At 40.6% G+C, this 23,286-nt stretch overlaps 1 protein-coding gene across 7 annotated transcripts in view; it reads left to right on the forward strand.

Moving 5' to 3' along the window:
- Positions 1–22,986, forward strand: part of SCN8A (sodium voltage-gated channel alpha subunit 8) — a 122,397-nt gene extending 99,411 nt beyond the window's left edge. For 5 of the 7 annotated variants that reach the window (XM_014063584.2, XM_014063588.2, XM_014063587.2 and 2 more), the window contains 7 exons: positions 598–720; positions 5,350–5,634; positions 10,034–10,087; positions 11,311–11,448; positions 12,804–12,908; positions 14,322–14,592; positions 20,779–22,986. In XM_014063584.2, coding sequence (XP_013919059.2) covers positions 598–720; positions 5,350–5,634; positions 10,034–10,087; positions 11,311–11,448; positions 12,804–12,908; positions 14,322–14,592; positions 20,779–21,923 — 2,121 coding nt within the window. In that variant the 3' untranslated portion in view covers positions 21,924–22,986. The remainder of the gene's footprint in view (positions 1–597; positions 721–5,349; positions 5,635–10,033; positions 10,088–11,310; positions 11,449–12,803; positions 12,909–14,321; positions 14,593–20,778) is intronic. The other 2 variants (XM_087710342.1, XM_087710341.1) reach the window with 1 other exon arrangement.
- The last annotated feature ends 300 nt before the right edge of the window (positions 22,987–23,286 follow it).

The following is a 23,286-nucleotide window of genomic DNA, read 5'->3' on the forward strand; positions in this document are numbered from 1 at the left end:
AGGTTTCTTAAGAAACAAACTGCTCTTTCAGAGTAGAAACACGGAAAGCTGGATATTTGTTTTTCTCTTAATTTTGGGATGCGATGTCGGTGGGTCATCCCACATCCCCATCCCCATCTGAATGAGAGAATTAAGGAGGTTTGTGCAGTGTGTGTATTTATCTGTATTCTTTTTCATAGGTCCTTTAAAAATTTGTCTGGCTTAATTTAATGGGAGCTGCTGGGATCCTGCAGACTGTTAAGAGGGCGAGGGTAAGGTTCTTGTCATCCGTTTGGGCTCCTAATCTCCAACAGACCCTGTTTCCGTCTGTGTGTGCCTGTGCCTCTCTTTCTCTCTCTCTCACTTATTTTTCCCCCTTTGTTTTATATTTATGCCTCTCTCAACTACATTATTTCCTTCCAGGTCCTTTCAGTGAAGTGCTGTAGGCAGCTGATGGCCATTGCCTGCTTCGGTGTCACTGTAAACGGGGGTGGCTCGGGCCTACAGTCCAATTTGGGGGATGAATATACTGCCAGTGCTAGGGGATTTATGCTAACAGTCTGGAACCTCTTCTTTTTTCTTTTTTCTTTTTCCTTTCTTTTCCTGTTTTCTGTGTAGGTCTCTTTAGTCAGCCTTATAGCTAATGCCCTGGGCTACTCGGAACTAGGTGCCATTAAATCCCTTAGGACACTCAGAGCCTTGAGGCCTTTAAGAGCGTTGTCCCGATTTGAGGGGATGAGGGTAAGATGCCATTAGCGAGCTGATCCTTCTGCATGCCTGTGGATTATGGGGTGTTTTTTTTTAAAGCATGCTAGAACTGATCAAACTGGTAGAAAGACGTAACAAACAGAATCATGATGCAGCTGCTGACGTGATCACTTCCCTCTGTTTATGATTCACCATCACCCTGCTGCACAGTTCTCCCTTTTTTTATTTGACGATTGCCATAATAATAACAACAATAACAGACTAATTTTTTAAAAAAGGGAGATATATTAAGCTGCCTCATTATTGGCCCAAACCACATGTCATTTGTAGATTCTTTGTTGGCACTTGGCTGCTCTTTTTTGGCCTGGCTTTTAATACCTGTAACATTCAAGGGGGCATTTATGGCTGTAAATCTGGAACAGGGAGAATCACCAGGTGCAAAGAATCAGAATTTGAACCACCTCAAGTTTTTCTTCTCCCCTCCCCCCAAGTTATGATGGATCAAAAATGAGATCAAAACACAATGGTTGGTTTTCACGTTGCTCCTGCCTTGTTTGGGGGTATATTCAGGGTTGCAGAAAAGGGCTGGATATGGGGAGGGGGAATCTAGTGCTCCCCCCAAATAAAAGATTTCTGGTTTAATTCCTCTGATTTGCACCTCGTTGTTCTCAGTCCAGTCCGTTAGTGACTGGCAGCCTTGACTGATAGCTCAGCTTTTCTCCCTCTTTTTCGTTTCCCCGTTGACATGCTTTATGCCCCCACTCCACTCTCCCCTGTCACTGTGATGTTAGTAACAAATCACAAGCAAAGCATAGAACCTGAACTTTCTAGAAATTATTGCAATATGCCATTTTATACATATTGAACTTATCCATGTTTTAAAGGAGATTGCCAATTTAATTTTTTGTAATGCATGGCATATAAAAAAAAGATACAAGTTTGAAAGCTGTGAGCCTATATTTTATTAAGGAATGAGCCCTTCTGAATGCATAGGATTGGGCGGTATGTGTGGTGCATTCTCATACAATCTCTTAATTGAAACAATATTGATAGAATGAAAAATAGGAGAGGTTGCAGAGAAGAGATTCAACCATTCAAAAATCTGAAAATATCTGTGTTCAAAACAGATCCTAAAAACAAAAATAAAAAGTCAGGGATTATTAGTCATTAGCTCAACCTCTAAAGAGACTTTGTTTAGCCTGAAAGTTTCAATTAAAATCCAATGTTATCCCAAAATTGCACATTATACCTGCTCCAAAAGGATATTGAAGTGGGTGCATTACATAATTATGTTTACTAAATTACATTGCTAAAGTTCCATCAGTTTGGTTTTACATGGAAATTAGTTGTTACTTCTGCTATTAATATCTTCCTGTGTTGTGTAACTGTAAAAATAAAAACATCCTTATTTAACTTTCTCCACATACTAAAGACAAATATACAGAGACAGGGGAGTTATTCACATAGAGAAACAATATGCAACATTTTGAGACCTGGATATATAACTGTATAATTGTATAATAAATTGTGGCCAATCCTAAGAAAATTGTGGTTGTAGAACAACCATTCTTTTCAATGGGACTTCAAAATGATCACATTCAGTTATCATTTCAGGTTTGAATTTGTTAGTCTAGGCAGAACTAAATTAACAGGACAGTCTTGTTCATTTTTTTAAAAAAATTGAAATCAGTCCCACTGGTTTTGGTGGGCTTAACTCTGTAGTAGTAAATGTGTTCAGGATGGCAGTGTTAGACCTTGACCAAATGCAATGGAATGTACTTCAGATATGAATGTGGACTAATATTTGTTCTGACTTGTACAAATGTTACTTTTAAAAATATCTCAACAGCTGCTTTTATTGTAGTTACTTTCAAGAGAAACTAGTGTTTCTAATGAAAGTATTGTAACATAAATTATCAGACATTTTAGCTAACTTGGCTTGGAAAAAATGTTTCCCAGCATCTTTATAATAGAGAATGGCTCCTTTCTGGTAGGAATTTTAACGCTAGTTAGAAATTATTTACATCTATATATGATTCAGGCCTTACCTTCTTTTTGCCATCAGTATAAACTGACTTCATGAAAATAAAAAACAACAGCAAATATTTTTTTCCTAAATAGCATTAAATATAGTTCTTTGCTTTTCTCTATGGCTTAACAACTTAATATTTAAAAAATATCTTCAACTCTTTATATTTGGGGGGAAGGAATTAAAATATTGTTATGAAATATGCATGCCCTACTTTACTATTTCTAATATATAGTTGTCACACAAAAGCCATGTTCCCTTTCTCATAATAGTTTGCAATGGTTTTGATAATTTGTTTAAACTATGGGCATAATGATTACATTGTAAGTGAATCCTGTTAGACAAATACACAGCAAATCAAAATGCAACATAGTGTCAAGTCACAATAATATGACCAATAAATTTACGTGGTTTTAATTTAATTCATTATCACCCATCTCAAGAACAAAGAATGAGTTTTTTTAAGTTTTCAGTTGGTATCTGAAATATAGGCTGATAACGTTGAATTTAATAGTTTCTGTTATTTCTGATAGGCCTCTATTCAGAAGTCAATGGGTTGTTGATTGCAATAATTTTGCTGCTTCATACAATGCCTAACTTTTGCAGAGGATTATGCATCTAAGCACAAATTATGCTATGTCACCATTGTGAAACTTAATGTAAAATAATGGCGCCATCTGTTGACACTTTAAAAAATACAGTAATCAGCAGAAAGTAGATGAGGGTTTTTGACTGGAGGAAGTTCAGGAGACAGAGCTGACAGAAGAAGACAGGGAGATTACAGTGCCATGAGAGCTAATTCCTACTGCTGACATGCATTTTAACCTTGCACTAGGAATACTTTCCTCATGTCCAGTCAATGGGAAAGGCTCTGTGCAGAAGTTTTCCATATTCAACAGAGAAACAACATTTTTCTTTAACATCCAGATTAGGGGGGTTATTTTTTACTATGGGAGAGGTTCATAGCCTATTAGTAGGGAGGGAGAACTTGGGACGTGGTGGCTCAGTGGTTAAGACACTGAGCTTGTCAATCAGTTGCAGTTCAACTGTTCAAATCCCTAGCGATGCGTAATGGAGTGAGCTCCCGTCACTTGTCCCAGCTTCTGCCAACCTAGATGTTCGAAAGCATGTAAAAATGCAAGTAGAAAAATAGGAACCACCTTTGGTGGGAAGGTAACAACATTCTGTGCACCTTCAGCATTTAGTCATGTCGGCCACATGACCACGGAGACATCTTTGGACAGCGCTGGCTCTTCGGCTTTGAAACAGAGATGAGCACTGCCCCCTAGAGTTAGGAACGAGTAGCACATATGTGCAATGGGAACCTTTACCTTTAGGGAGGGAGATGTGCCTAGTTCTCCCATTTTCAGGAGTTTGTTGTAAAAAAGGTCTTAAGTGGCATTTCTTTTAAAAGAAATATTGCCTAAAAATCAGTGTCGTGTTAGAAATTAATGCTGAAGGCAACAAAGGATGCCAAATATTAGATCTCTGAAAATCATTATAAGGAGTGATCATAGCTGGCAAAATAATGGAAATACATTCTCACTCAAGTGGAGAAATGTGAGTGACAGTATTCAAAATATTGTGTAAATCTAAAAAAATGATTGATGCCTTAACATCTTCAAAATAAGTGCATCATGCTTGTTTCTATGTGTTTCAGAGTATCTGTTTGGGAAGATGTGCATAGTCCTACCATACAGCCCTTTCTCTTTAAGAATGAATGGTGCAGTATGTATATTAATAGCTTCCTGCTCTGTAAATTAAATAATTTCAGAATGATAGCTTTAATTTTCTCATTCTGAAACAAAAGAGATGTTTATTGATTGTCTTATATGTTAGACCAACAATACAAATGACACATCTTCATTTCTGTATAAATATTAAGAGAAGGAAGGAAGGAAGGAAGGAAGGAAGGAAGGAAGGAAGGAAGGAAGGAAGGAAGGAAGGAAGGAAACTGTAAAACATGAGTTTCATTTGCTGTGAAGCAGAGAAGGGAATATGGCTTTTTTTCTTTTGAGCTTGCAAATATGCATGCTCAGCTCTTGGGACACTTCTGGCCTTGCTTACTAAAGAATATATAGTCCTGATTTATTTTATATTAATCTATCACTGTCTTAGAACAAGTTCAGCACCCTTTCCTACTCCCATTTGAAACATGTGGCTAAAGTTCCTCATTTATCTTCATGGGAGTAGGAGTAACAGGGCACAAATTTATGAATCTGGTTTTAAAATGGGGAAAGATGGTTGGCTAAGTTAACTTACATGTGTCTGATTTAAAAAATATGATTCTGACTTGGATATTAGACTTGCCTGGACATTATCAAGGCAGGAACCCCCTTCTTTTCACAATCTTAATTTTTAAATTAACTACCTATTGAATGGCAAAAGAAATAAAAACTAATTGCTAATATTTGTTTGGATAAATTATTTAATAAAATATTTTTGAAAAACAAAATGCTTGGAGACACATGATTTTGTTTTTACTTTTTTGAATTAAGATGAGTTTTATGAGACTAGCCTTGTTTCTGTTCCCCTTACTAAAACTAGACAAATGGATGTTTTGCTTGTAAAACCCAAGTCATCAAATTTTCTGTACTGAAACACTCTCTTCCTTCCTTTCCCTTCCAATACAGGTGGTTGTGAATGCCTTGGTGGGTGCTATACCATCCATTATGAATGTGCTGTTGGTCTGCCTTATTTTCTGGCTGATTTTCAGCATTATGGGGGTTAATCTTTTTGCTGGGAAGTATCATTACTGCTTTAATGAGACGGCTGAGTATCGATTTGAAATAGAAGAGGTGAACAACAAGACAGAGTGTGAGAAGTTGATGGATCCCAATGGAACAGAGATTCGGTGGAAGAATGTGAAGATTAATTTTGACAATGTTGGTGCAGGGTATCTGGCCCTCCTACAAATTGTAAGTTCTATTTTTGTTGCTTGATGTCTATTGTATAATTGCTAAAATATTGAAATCTTAAAATGTTTTTCCTTTTGTAAATTCCATGTATCTTTTCCCATATTCAGATGGATCAGCCAAACATTTTTGCTTTTTTATTGTATTTTGCAGCGATTATAAGGAGCCAATCAAGAAGTCATTTCCATTTTTGAAGTAATTAACGTGGGAAAGAATCTAATTATTTTTCACTTGCATCCCCTTTATTAGTGAGGACTTAAGAGCAGTTTATTCTTTAAGCATTGAAGGTGGAAATAGCAAGGATCTGTTCCTATAAGGAGAGGTCTGAGCTAAGTAACTGGTAATTTTAGCTTTGAGAGAGGAGTGATTTATAGTTTCCTGAAGAATTCTTAATTCCATGTTGCTGTTAGAAAATGAAGGGGACAGGTGTTTCTAGTTTGAATATATTCTAAGCAATACAGTCTCTGTTCACTTTTGGTTCTGGACTTTACCAACTGACATTAAACCGTGGTCATCTTGAAGATAGGTTGTGATCCAAGGGATCTTATTTCATGCATGCAGTCCACCTGTTCTTCCAAGAGCAATCTTCTGCACTGCCTATGAGTCATTCACAACCTGGATGATATTCTAGAATTAGTCTTTGTGTAGACTAAGGAGAAGCAGAGGTGGGGTAGGAGAATAAATCACTTGGAAATTAATCATAGAGCAACTTCACTGAGGATTTTTTTGTGTGTGCGATTCAAAAGGGTAGTATGTCTATCATTTTATGGTTCCAGGTTTTCCTGCAAATGTATTTGAAGAGTTCAGGATCTGTAGTACTATTTTTTTATCCATTAATCAGAAAGTTTAAAAAACTGGATCAAGATTCCTTTCATTATTTTAATTACAAAAGTGATTTTTTTTTTAAAAAAAAATCATGTTTCATTAGCAATTTTCTTTTCACACCATGCATATTTTGTGGACAGTGTATTGACTGGGTCAAATCTTTTTTCAACAATGCTAACGGTAATAATACAAATAAGTATACATAATCCTAGTCTTCCAACTCCTAGGATACCATTCTCTCTTTATAATTCTTTATTATTATTCCCATTAATTCATTTAAATATAAATAACATTTCTTTGCACCTTGTATTTGTTGTCCCTTACTAAATTACTAATATTTAATATTTTAGAAAAATTTAGTTCCACCATAATTTCAATATCTCAAATGTCTAGAACTACTAATAAAGCCATTTATTAACCAAATTTAATCAATCCCAGGAATATATCTCAAAATCTCTTTCTAATCCTTAAAAGTTTAAATTCACAATATACAATACAATAGTAAACACTATTAATATTATTAATACAATTAACCTAATCCTAAACTTTCACCTACTAAGCTTAGCTTATTTTTAGTTATAATAGATTCTATTATCTGTTAATATATAGGTTACTATTTTCACTATTTGTATTTTCTATTTTTCCATTTTATTAATATATTTTCTCATCCATCATCTCTAAGCGTTTTTGGAGTTCCATCATTTATTGACTTTTTAAACATCCTTTTATCTCTCTTTCTTGGAATCTTATAACTTTTTTTGATATTTTTATACCCTAGCCCTCACCCTTCAGTGTGCCCTTTGTCTTTTTCTGCTGTATTATTTGAGCATCCTTCAATAAGACTTCCTTTTTTAAAGAGATTTTTCTCTTTTGTCTTCAAACTTTTCTCTTTTTTAAAGAGTTTTTTCTCTTTTTTCCTCTGTTCTATTATAAGCTTTTAAAGAATTATCTGATTGAGTTCTACTTATTACTCCTTTCTCTTCATTATCTTTATCATCTTGTATCTCATTTTGATTTTTTCCTTCCACTGCTTCTTCTAATTTCTCCTCTATTTCCTGAATGCCATGTTCATCTTTTTCCCCAATTGTTGTATGACTTCTACACTCATTTCTGTATTTTTAAACAATCCCTCTGTCTCCTTATTGTTCTTTATAGTTTCATGCATGCTTTTGAGCATCAAAATTATTTCTTCATTTACCTCCATTATCCCCTGTAAATCCATTTTGTAACAATTTAATAAAATTTACTCAGTATACCTCTATGATTCCAACGTCTCAGTATTAAGAAAAAACTCCTGTTTAGTAGAATTCTGTCAATCCCATAGTTATATCTCCAAATTACCTAAATTTATCATTTTTAAAATTCTTTAATAATTTACAGCCTTGTGGTTTCCAATTACATATCTTCCCAATTGTCCAAATTTTAAAGTCTTATTTAACTCATTCTTTTCTATTTTCTTCTATCACCTTTCTTCTTTTATCTTGTAGAATGTTCTGCCAAATAGCATTAATAATCCAATCCAAATTGATCCACTAGGTTTCTCCAGTTTTTTAAATCCATAATCCAATAGCCAGTTTCAATAAAGTTTAGTTATTTGCAATTTAATTTATCTTAGAAATCTTCAAAAGGGAACAAAAACTCATTACCGTTAAGTATTTTCAAAATATCTGAGTCATCTTCTAGCATAGAGTCAAAGTTAGGCTGCCTTCCAGATGTTATTTACTTCTATTCTGTGTATTAGACTTTATGTATATTGGACTCACTTTCACTAAAGTACTGACACTGTAGTGCTGTAGTGCTTCTCTTCTTCCAGTAGATAGCTCTCATACTCTCAAGTCCAACATGAAATGGTCTGTCAAAAACAGCTGATTATCTGATAAATCCAGGGTATTTAGAAATACAAATAAGCAAAACAATTTCTCCCAAAAATCACTTTTCAAATTATTTAAGCTTTTTTCTAGGTTTTCTGTATTTTAAGGCTTCCCTTGAGTATTTCTTTCATCTCTTAATTTTCAGTCTCTAATCTTCTCCATGTATCTAATTGGCACTTCCTTAATGCTTGAAAATTATCTTTTAAAATTCTTGTACTTAAATTAGGTCTTTAGAGTAAGTTTTGGCAGTTATCTCACCCAGTTTCAATGCTCTGTCCATGCACCACTCCAGCACAAATCTTGTAGTCCCAGTTACCCCAGCTTGTGACTGCCAAAAATGGCCGTCGTCCCTGCTGTCATTCGGGAGAGCTTGCTTCAGATCTAATGAGGAAATTGCAGGTTCATCATGGTCAACGAAGCACCTCTCCTTCTTTGACGCCCCTACAAGTCGGCTATGACCCTGTAGGGTCTCTGTCACTCCTGACAGTGGTTGCCAGCTGGATTTTGCAGGGCTCAGTGGAGGCCTCTAATTTCCAAGCCATTCTCGCCATGACGTCAACTGAAAGTCAAAAGTGATATTATTTTCAATATTATTTGATTTATTTGATTTCTGTAGCCGCCCATCTCAACAAATAACTCTGGGCAGCCTACGTTATTATAAAAACACATTAAAAACAATAAATAAAATTACACTTTATTACACGGGATGTTATAATGTATTATTTTGTAAAATATCCTTAACTAAATAGGATTATTAGGATTAAATTATCTTGCAAATCATAACAACATGCAAATGTTTTGTTAAGGATTTATAGACTATCCTAGTGCACACTCCATATAGAAGCCAGAGAACAAATGGATGTACCATTTACCAAAATAAATGCAGTTATAGTATGTCCTTTGTGTGTTTGGGATGGGTGAGAAATTCCATGAAAGTAGAAGCAGTTAAGAACAAGTGAAATCAGCACAGCCCCAGAGGTGGACTGCTTCCAGTTCAGGCAAACCTGTAGTTAAGATTCTGTGCAGTTCAGCGAACCAGAAAATCCCACGCCAGCAAATTCCACACAGCTGGCCCTGGCCCTGATCATTTTTCAGTCTGTTTTCCAGGCCATTTTTCAGCCTGTTTTCAGGGCAGTTTTTTGGGCCAAGAACAGGCCAAAAAAAGCCCCAAAAATGTCAAAAAAAATATGCTGAAAAATGGGTGGGGCGGGGCCAGCTAGTGCTGGAATTAACCCTAACTGGCTGAATCTGACCTCTGCCTTTGAGGTGAGTGGCCATCTTACAAAAGTTGGAAATGATAATGTTTCATGTCATGGGAATGTAAAAGGCATGACAAGAAGGAGAAAAATTGGGGTGGGAGAAATGAAACTGATATTAAATCAAAATGTGGAAATATATGTGTGTATGTATGTGTATGTATGTGTGTGTATGTATGTATGTGTGTGTGTATATATATATATATATATATACACACACACATACATACACACACATACATACACACACATACATACATACACACACACATACCTCTTGTATTTAGAAGAAGATAAAAATGTTTACAAATGAGTATTCCTAGGCCTAATTAAAAGTGAATACAACATTTCAAATCTTGTTTGTTCAGTAAGCAAAAAATAAACAAATGCTGGCTATTCATGTTGCTTTGTTTTTTCCTCCTCTTTAAAAGAAATGTGCTTTTTCCACAGGCTACCTTCAAAGGCTGGATGGATATAATGTATGCAGCAGTAGATTCTAGAAAGGTAATATGGCTATGAACCTAGCACTGCTTTTAAAGCAAAGAATTATAATGAATCATTGATCTTTGCCCAGACACAACTGTTTACTTTGTTTGGCAACAATATGTAAGTGATTTGCCTATTGCCTTAGTTTGGGATATTTTTCAGCTTTTTGGTCAAATCCATAGCTCTGATTTCCCTGATAGTTTTTCATCCATATGCTAAACAAGTTTGATTCAGCTTCTGAGCCCAAACAAGGCAAGTGGGTTGCCACTGCTTGCTGGGATTTAGAAGCAAGAGTGACTGTATTATTTTATATAAGAAAAAACGCTAATCGTCTCAAGGGGAAGTAAAAAAAAAATGGTCCAATTGTCAGACTCTAGCTGCACCTTCTGTGTACGTAACCTGATCTCTTTTGTGCACAGAATATTCAGCAATGGCCCCAGAATTAATTTCATTACAGTGAAATTAAAGAGGATTTCTGTACATAATGGATCCCTATGAGCCTTTGAATCAAAGGGCAACTTTTCTAATTATTAGGTTTTGCATAATGCGTAAATTATAAAGATTTCCCAGAAGAGGACATCATTTAATCATTTAATTCTTTATTATATGTGTGAATTTAACCAGCAGCAAAATATTTAAACTGCCCTATTTATTAGATGCATGTGAGTTTGAGATAAAATAGGAAAAATGTAAGAATAATTTGAATGCTATGAAAATATGACATAACACAAGATATGGTTGAGATTAAATGTCAAATGAATCCAAATGCAGTACAAAAGTGAACAGTACAAAATAAATATGAGAAATGTATGGATTATATGGAGAGAATGAATAAAGATCAAAACTCAGAAAAATGGAGGAAAAAATATTAAAGGGTTAAGAGAAGGGGAATGAGTAAATTTTAGGTGGGTAGAGTTAATGAGATCCTCAAAAATAATGTTTAAAGAACAAAAAAGTCAGTGTATAAAGTAGTGCATGGATATAGTATCAATGAGGATTGTTTGCAACAATAGAAAGATTTGCAGCACTATAGTGGGTGCTAATAGTATAAATAAGATTTAGTTAGATTTTCTTTCTCTTTTACCTTTGCCTATGCCTTTTGACCATTATGTCATTATTTTTCTGCACAGAATACACTGTGATTTGTTACATTAATAGATTGAGTATATATAAATTGGGGGTATCTCCCCCCCCCCGCTCTCCTCTCCTTCAATATATAATTATTTTGTCTCTGCTTATAGCAAGAAGAGCAGCCCAAGTATGAGGACAACATCTACATGTATATCTATTTTGTCATCTTCATCATCTTCGGATCCTTCTTCACCTTGAATCTCTTCATTGGTGTTATTATTGACAACTTCAATCAGCAAAAGAAAAAGATAGGTCAACTTTTCATATTTTCTAGCACACAAGGAGAAGGAAAAGAAGAGAGAATGATACATTCTAGAATGATTATTTAATTATCAACTAATAACGATAGAGGAGAGACTTTCCCAAATTTTGCTGCTGCTCATCCAAAATGTAAATGATTAAAAGCAGATTCTCACATGCAAGTCAGCTACGGCAACTGTAGTTATCGTAAGATGACATTAATGAGTGAAAGAGGCATTACAGATAGTCCTTGACTTACAAACATTTATTTAGTGACCGTTTGCTCTGAAAAAGGTGATTTATGACTGGTTCTTACACTTATGACCATTGCAGTATCCCCACCATCACGTGATCAAAATTTAGATGCTTGGCAAATTTGCATGTATTTATGATGGTTGCAGCATCCCGGGGTCTTGGGATCAGGGGTGGGTTCCAGCAGCCACTATTGCCGGTTTGCTCGTGTGCACGTAGCATGTGCGCACATGCACAATACAATAAAAATTGTTCTGCACATGCGCAGAAGCCAAAAACAAGATGGCAGCACCATAGGTGCTGCCAGGAGAATCGGTTCGGGGGCGTGGCAGGCCTGGGTTGCTGCTGGTTCCAGTGACCCAGGCCGTCAAACCACTACCAGTTTGGCCAAACTGGTCCAAACCAGTAGGAACCCACCATTGCCTGGGATTGTCATCTGCAATCTTGTTAGGGAACTTCTGACTAGCGAAGCCATTGGGGGAAGCCAGATTTGCTTATCCACCACATGATTAACTTAACTGCAGTGATTTGCTTAAGAACTGGGGCAAAAAGGTCGTAAGTTGGGGCATGACTCACTTAACAACTGCCTTGCTTATCAATGGAAATTTTAGGCTGAAGTCATAAGTTATAAGTTACAGCTATACCTGTATAAGTTACAGCTATACCTGTATAAATCAAATGCAAAGGTAACCTTTTGTATAATTGTTTTCATTTTGACTTCTTCAACTATGCCCCAAAGAAAGTTATGGTAATTAGTAAATACACAACAGATATATTTCACGTAAATTATTTCCTGTTGGACAAGTTTCTTGTGCCTTTTCATTTCAAACAATGACAGCATTACAATTTATAATGCTAAATTGAACCTTTGCATCACAGCTATTAGCTGATGAGAATTATAGTCTGAGATCCAGTGGGCACTACATTAACTTAGATGTTCCCACAACAGAACTAAATAGAACTTAACTGTTTGATACAATTACTTCTCGAGATGGGACAATTTCTTTGCCACACAAAGCAGTAAGACTATTCATTGAATATGCACCATAATCTTCAAGCAAGGTTGAATGGATTGTAACCAACTTCCTTTTCTTCCCCTCTTCCCCTTTACTTTGGAGGTCAGGATATCTTTATGACAGAAGAGCAGAAGAAATACTACAATGCCATGAAAAAATTAGGGTCCAAAAAACCTCAAAAGCCAATTCCCAGGCCTCTGGTAAGTTTTTCATTTTTTTTCTAGCACGCCATTCCTTATATACTCAAGTGGAATATTTCATCCCTCTCCACCCATTGAGATGATTCAGAAATGAAAAGCAAAACCATTATAATTGGTAATGGGTGAAAATATCAATTGGGAAATTTCTGATTCAAATTTCCACATTAGGCAGCCTTGAGAAATTCATAAATCTTTTAGCATCCATTTCATCATCCTACTCCTGGAACTATGGTACTATCTTCTATAATTCTTGTAAAATGTATGCCCGAGAAAGAAATTAATGCCAGATCAGAAGGGCCCTGTGGCAAAGTGCTATTGCAGAATCCTTTTCCCAAAATCAGGGCCTGACCTCTACCCAGTCAACCATCTATGATCTTATCTGGTAACAGCAGGTAATTTTGACTTTCCTATATGCTGTATTCAGGTATGAGCCCTTGATAGGTGCGGTCACCTCATCTTATCCCAACAATTGGGTGAAAAGCCAAATATTCAGTACTTTATGGAAGAACAGGAGGGTAGGAGCCTGCCAAACTTTAGGGAAAAGGGTGTCCCATAGGACAGGTCCATGAAAGAGCACGCTTCCAAGCTTCCATAAGATGGTAATGTTTAAAGGATGGGACTAGGAGTGTGCCCGCTCTATCTAACTTGGTAGGATGAATAAATGTTCTTAGGGAAAGGCAGTTCTGCAGAAAGCCTGACCTAGTGTCATATAGGACTTCAAAGGTAATGACCAGCTTCTTGAATTGCATCCAAAGGAAAATAGAACCCAGTGCAGCTCACGCAACATAGAAGATCTGAGTGCTGAACATAGAATTAAAAGCTGGATAATACACCATATTTTTGGTGTAGCCCCACCCACCCACTGGCTTCTACCCTTTGACCTCTGCCTCCCAGCAATTTGCCTCCTTGCAGCAAACAGCAAACAGCCTGGTCAACTTCAGCACAGCCTGATTTAGCATGAGCAGCTGATTGGCGGTTGGATCTGCCTCCTGAAATATCGCCAGCAACTTTTCCAGGCTGTGGGGATCACCGCTGCCATTGCCATCCACCACCGCTGCCACCTATCACCACCTCCACATACCCCATTTTTGGCCTCCGTGTGCCCCATTTTCAGCCTCCACACACTACATTTTTGACCCATTCTAGGCAACGGGGATTACCACTGTTACCACCTCTGCCCACCGCCTGGAGCAGGCTGAAAATGGGATGCGTGAAGGCCAAAAATGGGGTGCAACAGCAGCTTTATTAAATACCATGCTGACTGAACAATTTTCAATCTGCCTTTAAGCATTTTCATAATGGGAGGAAAAAAACTTTTGTTACCATCTTATTAAAATCGTATTTAATCTGATAGTACCAAAGGTACACTGGATATTTCACAGTGTTGATATGCATTTTTTCTGTGTATAATAGAACAGAATCCAAGGCGCTGTCTTCGACTTTGTCACCCAGCAAGCCTTCGATATAGTAATAATGCTACTCATCTGTCTCAACATGGTGACTATGATGGTTGAAACCGACACACAAAGCAAACAGATGGAGGAGATCCTCTACTGGATCAATTTTGTCTTTGTTATCTTTTTCACTTGCGAGTGTGTGTTGAAAATGTTTGCCTTACGTCACTATTATTTCACTATTGGATGGAATATTTTTGATTTTGTGGTTGTGATACTCTCTGTTGTAGGTAAGTATATAGAAATATTTTCATGTATCTAGCACAGTAATCAAAGTATCTGGAGAAATGGACAATTCTAATGTTCAGTTGCAAACATCAAAATGAAAATGTGAACTTGTTAATAGTGAAACTGAGACTGTTTAGGACCTGAAATTTTGGTTCTTTCTATCATTAATCAGTTCTTTTATAGCCACTAAGAGGGCGCAAGAGTTCAGCGGTTAAAGATGCCAAGCTTGTCAGTCAGAAAGTTCAAGCGGAGTGACGGGGTGAGCTCTTATTACTTGCCCTGGCTCCTACCCACCTAGCAGGTCGGAATCATGAAGAATGTAAGCATATAAAAAGCTACCACTTTGGTGGGAAAGTAATAGTATTCCATGTGCCTTGGTGCATAGTCATGCTGGCCACATAACCGCGGAAATGTCTTAGGACAACGCTGCCTCCCTAAGATAAGGAACAAAGATGAGCACCATCTAGAGTCAGATACAACCAGGCAGGGGAAACCTTTGCTCTTTGTCTTTATGGTCACTAATCTGTTTTGGATTCTATTATTTTACAGTGTAATTTGAGATTGCCTCTTAAAATTGCTACTTATATAGAATGACTAAGTTTTCTATTAAAATTTATTGAGGAGCAATGGAAATATTCCTGGAATATGTTAAATTCCATTGATTCTCATTTTTCACTAGACTCAATTCAAGATACTGATACGAGTTTGACATAGTTCAAAGGACAACTGTGATGACCTGGTGCATGGTACGAAAGCAACACAGCCAGAGAACAGGAACCTCCCTCCCTTATTTCTCCAACTTTGCCCCCAAATGTCCCCACATTTACTACAAGTCCTGGAGCAAAACTCTCACATGCACCTTCAGCAGCCTCTGGCTGTGAGTAGTCCAATAAGCCAGGTTAGACAAACAGTAACCAGAGCAAGAAGTTCAGCGAAGCAGGCAAACCAGGCAAGTCCTACAAGACAAAGCACAGTAATCTCTAGGTGTTGGCAAGTGCACAAGAGGCTCCACAGATTCAACACTTGTTCCCGACAAATGCCCCTCTCACCGTCACCTCCTTACATCTCAGTCCCCAGGTGTGATTTGTGAATGGGCGGGACACTTTCCTCCCTCATAGCCTGCTCAGTCTGTGTTGGTCTCGCCTTCTCTGTTCTCTCCGTGCTGTAGGATCAGGAGGGAGTGGTCCTTACTCTTCGCCTGAGCTTTGTCTCTCCTGCTCCTCCCTATCTGCAAACCTTTCTAATCCTGAAAAGCCTCGTCCAGACTGACTCTGTCCTTCCCCAGTTTCCTCCAAGGCCAATGGAGATGCCCTCTCGATCTCTGTCAGCTCTTGTTCCAGCTCATCTTCCCCCGCAGATTCAGACTCTGATGGGGCAATGACAGACAACTATTTATATGAACTAGCTTGATACTTTGAGAATGTTCCTTGGCAGTCCTCTGTGTCTGCTTTCTGTGTGTAACATAGTCATGTAGGGTTATGTAGAGAGGCTATTAGAGTACCAACATGCCTCTTGCTCTTGCCTTTGGTTTAGGTTTAGGTTTAGGTTTATTGGGATTTATATGCCGCCCTTTTCCCTGAGGGGACTCAGGGCGGCTTACAACCACAGGGGAGGGGAGGTGCAAGGTCAAAACAAAACAATTGGTGAACAAAAGAAAAATAATAAAACACAACTTTCATTCAGCAATCAAACACTCGGGCGGGTGATTGGAAACCTATTCCCAGGCCTGCTGGGAGAGCCAGATCTTGAGGGCTGCGCGGAAGGTCTGGATCGTGGTGAGGGTGCGGATCTCCATGGGGAGCTCGTTCCATAGGGCCGGGGCAGCAGCAGAGAAGGCTCTCCTCCGTGTGGTCGCCAGTCGGCATTGACTGGCTGATGGAATTCGGAGGAGGCCTAGTCTGTGCGATCTAATTGGTCGATTTAGGGAGGTAATCGGCAGAAGGCGGTCTCTCAAGTACCCAGATCCACTACCATGGAGTGCTTTAAAGGTGGTCATTAGTATCCTGAAGCGCACCCGGAGACCAACAGGTAGCCAGTGCAGCTCGCGGAGGACAGGTGTAACGTGGGCGAACCGAGGTGCGCCCACTATCACTCGCGCGGCCGCATTCTGGACTAGCTGTAGTCGCCGGATGCACTTCAGGGGCAACCCCATGTAGAGCCCATTGCAGTATTCCAGTCTGGAGATCACAAGGGCTCGAGTGACTGTTGTGAGGGCCCCCCGATCTAGGTAGGGCCGCAACTGGCGGACCAGGCGAACCTGGGCAAATGCCCCCCTGGTCACAGCTGACAGCTGGTGGTCAAAAGTCAGCTGTGGATCCAGGAGGACTCCTAAGTTGCGGACCCTATCTGAGGGGTATAAAATTTGATCCCCCAGCCTAAGCGTTGGTGTATTAGCCAAATTATTGGGGGGGAAACACAACAGCCACTCGGTTTTATCCGGGTTGAGCACCAGTTTGTTAGCACTCATCCAGTTCTTAACGGCCTCCAGACCCTGGTTCATCACGTCCACCGCTTCATTGAGTTGGCACGGGGCGGACAGATACAATTGCGTATCGTCCGCGTATTGATGGTATTTTATCCTGTGCCTCCGAATGATCTCGCCCAGCGGTTTCATGTATATGTTAAATAGTAGGGGGGATAAGACCGAACCCTGGGGTACCCCACATGTTAGGGGCCTCAGGGACGATCTCTGCCCCCCGACTAACACCGACTGCGACCTGTCCGAGAGGTAGGAGGAGAACCACCGCAGAACAGTGCCTCCCACTCCCACCTCCCGCAGTCGTCGCAGAAGGATACCATGGTCGATGGTATCGAAAGCCGCTGAGAGGTCAAGGAGAACCAGGATGGACGCATAGCCTCCATCTCTGGCCCTCCAGAGATCATCGGTCAATGCGACCAAAGCGGTTTCTGTGCTGTAACCAGGTCTGAAGCCGGACTGGAAGGGGTCAAGATAGCTAGCTTCCTCCAAGGCCCGTCGAAGCTGAAAGGCCACCACCTTCTCAACAACCTTCCCGATAAAGGGAAGGTTGGAGACAGGACGAAAGTTGTTTAAGATGGCTGGATCTAACGATGGTTTCTTTAGGAGGGGTCTCACCACCGCCGTTTTGAGTACGGCGGGGAAGTGCCCCTCCCGAAGAGAGGCGGTGACAACCGCCTGGATCCAGCCATGTGTCACCTCCCTGCTGTTAGCCACCAGCCAGGAGGGACACGGGTCCAGAATACAAGTGGAGGCACTTACAGCTCGGATGGCCTTGTCCACATCCCCAGAGGCAACTTCCTGGAACTCAACCCAGAGTTGATGTGGCAGATGATCCTCCTGTGTCTCAGCTGGATCTACTGCGGTGGAGTCCAAGTCCGATCGAAACCGAGCTACTTTGTCCGCCAAGAATTGAGCATAATCCTCAGCCCTACCCTGCAAGGGGTCTCCCGCATCCCTCCTATTAAGGAGGGAGCGGGTTATCCTGAACAGGGCGGCTGGGCGTGACTCGGCGGACGCAACCAAGGAAGAAATATAGGATCTTTTTGCAGTTCTTAATGCTCGAACATAGTCCTTGGTGCAGGTGGTTAAGAGTGCTCGGTTTGCCTCGGACTTATCGGACCTCCACTGGTGCTCTAGGCATCTCCTCCGGCGTTTCTTCTCCCGGAGTTCCTCGGTAAACCAGGGAACTCTCCGGGATCCACTGACCCGGAGGGGCCGTAGTGGCGCAATCCGGTCGAGAGACTCCGACGCCGCCGAGTACCAGGCGGCAGCCAGAGTCTCCGCCGAACTGTGGGCGAGGGTATCAGGAATAACCCCAAGCTCCGTCTGGAACCTCTGAGGGTCCATAAGTCGCCTGGGGCGGAACCACCTGGTCGGTTCCTCCTCCCTACGGTGGGGGTTTGGCCTCCGGAAGTCAAGCCTCAGTAGGCAATGGTCTGACCACGACAGGGGTATGATCTCATTACCCTTCAGACCAAGATCACACATCCACTGCTCCGAGAGGAATACGAGGTCGAGCATGTGACCCGCTGCATGGGTTGGGCCCCGAATTACCTGGGTCAAGCCCATGGCTGTCATGGAAGCCATGAACTCCTGCGCCCCGTCAGAGCGTTCACCGAGCGATGGCAAGTTGAAATCCCCCAGAACAATAAGCCTGGGGAACTCAACTGCCAGCTCGGCTACTGACTCGAGGAGCGAGGGGAGGGATGCTGCAACGCAGTTGGGAGGCAGGTACGTTAGCAGCAAACCCACTTGACCCTTGAGGTCCAACTTTATCAGCAGAGACTCACACCCGACAAGCTCCAGAGCAGGGACCCTACGAGGTAACAGAGACTCCCGGATTACAATAGCCACACCGCCACCCCTTCCCTGGGCTCTCGGCTGATGAAGCACCTGAAATCCCTCTGGGCACATCTCTACGAGGGGGACTCCTCCTTCTGTGCCCAGCCAGGTTTCAGTAATACATGCCAGGTCTGCCCTCTCGTCAACAATTAAGTCCCGGACGAGGGGAGCTTTGTGAACAACAGACCTGGCATTTAGCGACAACAGCCTGAGCCCAGGGTCCTGACTACTCGCGCCATCTGGTCTTGGAGTGGGGCTCCTAGGGCCGGAAGGAGGGATCTCTGTAATGTAGCGAACCCTCCTTCCCCGGTAATGGCCAGCCCTAAGGTCCCCGCCGTATCTGCCTCTCCCTGTCACGACCGCTATGCTCCGGCCCACTCCCATGTCCATGGTCCCCCCAACCACCCCGGTTCCTCCCGCCTTCCCCAGCAGGTCCTCCGAGTCAAACATTCTCATTTATCCACTCTAACAAATCCCACGTAAAAATTTAAAACATATAAAATACAAAGGTAACAATTACTAAAAGTGGGCCATTCATTCAATTCCAAACAACTCCCATACACTCAACATTCTATTTAAAATTGCGCAATTATAATATATAATAATATGGAAACAGTGGAGGAAGCGATGGTCTGCTCCTCTCCCTTCTTATGTCCTGGGGAGATGTCCTTAGCCACCACGTCAAAAGTACGTAGTATGTAAGGTGGCTGTAGACAAACAGAATTGAGTACAAAGCTCCAGAGTTCGTAAATGGCTCCCATATAGTCTTGTCCCACTGGTGGAGGTTAGCGGGCTGTATATTCGAAGGTCTCTTTCCCAAGGATATATAAGGCCCCCAATGTAGGTGTCACTTAACAGTTTAACTGACCATGGGGCATTTTTAAGGATTTCTAGTTGCTTATGATAATTGTAATCAACTATGGTTACCATATATGAGCGTTGAAATCAAATTTTACTGTGCTGTTTGAATTGTATTTGTTTTGAATATTTGACAAAGGCCTTTACAGGTAGTCTTCAAATTACAACTTTAACAGAGCCTGCCTATTATGGTCAAAAGTCATAACAGTTATAAAATTGGCCAATAATATGTGACTGACATGATTTTACATTTTTTGCAGTGTTCACTTAGTGAAACACCATGGTCATAAGTGTGAACCAGGGGTGGGTTGCTAATCCTGTTCCAACCGGTTCAGTTGGAACGGGGCCGGCGGCGTCCTCGTGCATGCACGCAGTTCACGCATGCGTCTTAGCGCCTGCGCAATGCTCCAGCTGCTCGCAGAGACTCGCGCAGGGGCTGTATGTGCCATGCGCCTGCGTGGAAGCGCAGAAGCCTTCAAAGACCAGTAAGGAGCACGGGCGGGCAGGTGGGCCCTTCGCCGTTCCCGGAAGTTACTTACTTCCAGGTTCGCCGACCAACCGGTTCTTGCGGACCGCCGCAAACCAGTTGAAACCCACCCCTGGTGTGAACCCACTGTTTGCTATGAGTATGCTTTGCAGAAAATTGGAAGTAAGTCCTAAAATGTGGTCACATGCCAGCTGTAAGTGCAGGTGTGTTGCCGAGCACCCGAAGTGCAGTCAGGTGGCAGTGACTTTTGATTGTCAGAACTATAGATCTGGCTCCCATTTTGCAGGCAGGTCATAACTTCGAACAATCCCCAAGCAACCGGTCATTAGTTGAGGACTACCTGTAGTAATTACTAAAAGGACTTATTGACTAAAAGATGGTGACTTTTAAAACAAGCTGTGATTTTCTAACTCTCATGTATTGTCTCTTAAATTTGCCCATTATTTCCATGCTTCTGAAGAAAGAATGTGAGAAGGCTTGACACCATTGTAACTCTCTTTTCTCTCCTCAATATTTTTAAAGGTATGTTTTTGGCAGAAATCATAGAGAAATATTTTGTGTCACCAACTCTCTTCAGAGTCATCCGCCTGGCCCGTATTGGTCGAATCCTGCGCCTGATCAAAGGAGCTAAAGGGATCCGCACCTTGCTTTTTGCCTTAATGATGTCTTTGCCTGCCTTGTTCAACATTGGCCTCCTGCTCTTTTTAGTGATGTTCATCTTTTCCATCTTTGGGATGTCAAACTTCGCTTACGTCAAGCATGAGGCTGGTATTGATGACATGTTCAACTTTGAGACTTTTGGCAACAGCATGATATGCTTATTCCAGGTCACTACCTCAGCTGGATGGGATGGGTTGCTCTTACCCATCCTCAACCGTCCTCCAGACTGTGATTTGGAAAAGGAACATCCTGGGAGTGGCTTCAAAGGTGACTGTGGGAATCCTTCCGTTGGGATCTTTTTCTTTGTTAGCTATATCATCATCTCCTTTCTGATTGTGGTCAACATGTACATTGCCATCATTCTAGAGAACTTCAGTGTGGCTACAGAGGAAAGTGCTGATCCACTGAGTGAAGATGACTTTGAAACCTTCTATGAGATCTGGGAGAAGTTTGACCCCGACGCTACCCAGTTCATTGAATACTGCAAGTTGGCAGACTTCGCAGATGCTTTGGAGCACCCTCTTCGTGTTCCTAAGCCCAATACCATTGAGCTCATTGCCATGGATTTGCCAATGGTCAGTGGGGACAGAATCCATTGTCTGGACATCCTCTTTGCCTTTACCAAACGTGTACTGGGTGACAGTGGTGAACTAGACATCTTGAGGCAACAGATGGAAGAGAGATTTGTGGCTTCTAATCCTTCCAAAGTGTCTTATGAGCCCATCACAACCACATTACGGCGTAAACAGGAGGAGGTCTCCGCAGTGGTGATCCAGAGGGCTTACAGGGTCCGTTTAGCAAGGAGGGGATTTATCTGCCGGAAAAATGTCTCCAATGCAATAGAAAATGGAGGGACAAATAGGGAGAAAAAAGAAGGCACTCCATCCACGGCTTCCCTCCCATCTTATGACAGCGTAACTAAGCCTGAAAAAGAGAAACAGCGAGCCGAAGAAGGGAGACGCGAAAGGGCAAAAAGGCAAAAAGATGCCAGGGAATCCAAATGCTGAGATGATTCTATAATAATAATAATAATATTAACTGTAGAAAACTCGTGAGCAGAAAAGATTGTTTACAAACTTCCTGATAAAATATATATCAATAGCGAACAGCTGTGGAGAAACTTTAAAGATCTTATACCAAACATAGTCTGCTTACTGTGTGACCATGTTGCATCTCAAAGCAGTGATCCACCACCTGTTTAATGGACCCATCTAGACCAATATATTAAAAGAAACAGGAAACAATGCAAAGGAGAACAAGGATTTTATACAATCTGGGCAGGTGGATACTGCATGTTCCACATCAGTCAATGCAACTTAGGACAAAAAAGCAAAATAAAACACACACACACAAACAAGGGGGAAAAAAACTGCTGCTTGAGGATTCATATTTTTTTCCAAAGCAGCAAAAAGTGATTTTATTTTATTTATTTATTTATTTCATTTTATTGAAAGGAAATCTGGAAAAATGTCACTTAAAGGGTTGTTTAGTTCATGCAAAACTAGATTTTCATACTTGACATTTAGTTTAAGCAGCAAAAAACAAAAACAAAAAAGGAGGGGAAAAAACCAAGTAGAGCATCAACAAAAAGCTGAAATGACACGTATTTAGCCCATATCATTTAATCATCATCGTTTCTTTAGTACTTATTATCTGCATACTTTTTATTCTATGGGCTTCACCATGGTTTGTGAGAGATGGGGGTAATCAGGTATTTTCAGTTTGCCAAACTCGCTCAGGCTGATTCCAAAAATAAATTAAATAAAATTGTGCTTGTTTCAATGCATAGAAATGATTTGCATGATGGCATGCTGTGATCAGGAATCATGCATGAGGAATCATAAAACCACAAGACACCGAATATGCTGTCCGGGCCGTGTGTTAAGCCATATGTTTGAGGCACTCCACTGACTACAGCACACTGTATTTGGAGAGTTACTCTTAGCTATGATTATGCTCTTCACCTCGTTTCCAAGTGTTAATCTTTCCATGCACCCTCCCACAAGAGGAGGAAAGTGAAACTAATCAAAGAGTTTATGTGTATTTTTAATAAGCTTCATGCAGTCAACTACTTTTTAAAAGTAACTCCCCAAATCAACACCAAAATGCTGCTCTAGCACCCTTCCAATTCAGGAAGTGGTTGTAATATGATCTCAATATCTGGAACATTAGGGCTTCAAGAAAACTCACCAAGTAGTTCTGTATCCTGCAATATTTACAGTTCAGTATCCATTCTGCCATATTCACTTTTTTTCTGTTAGAAATAAGCACTGTAGAAAACAACATATTATCTCTCAAAGACACATTTTGGCAGTTATATAAAGCTATCCTATTGCAGGCAGGCTTATGACAGAGGAGTTTACAGCATTG

Source organism: Thamnophis sirtalis, unplaced genomic scaffold (genome assembly GCF_051295495.1).
Source record: "Thamnophis sirtalis isolate CommonGarterSnake01/CBP01778 unplaced genomic scaffold, rThaSir2_p1.2 scaffold_3, whole genome shotgun sequence".
Lineage (NCBI taxonomy): Eukaryota > Metazoa > Chordata > Lepidosauria > Squamata > Natricidae > Thamnophis > Thamnophis sirtalis.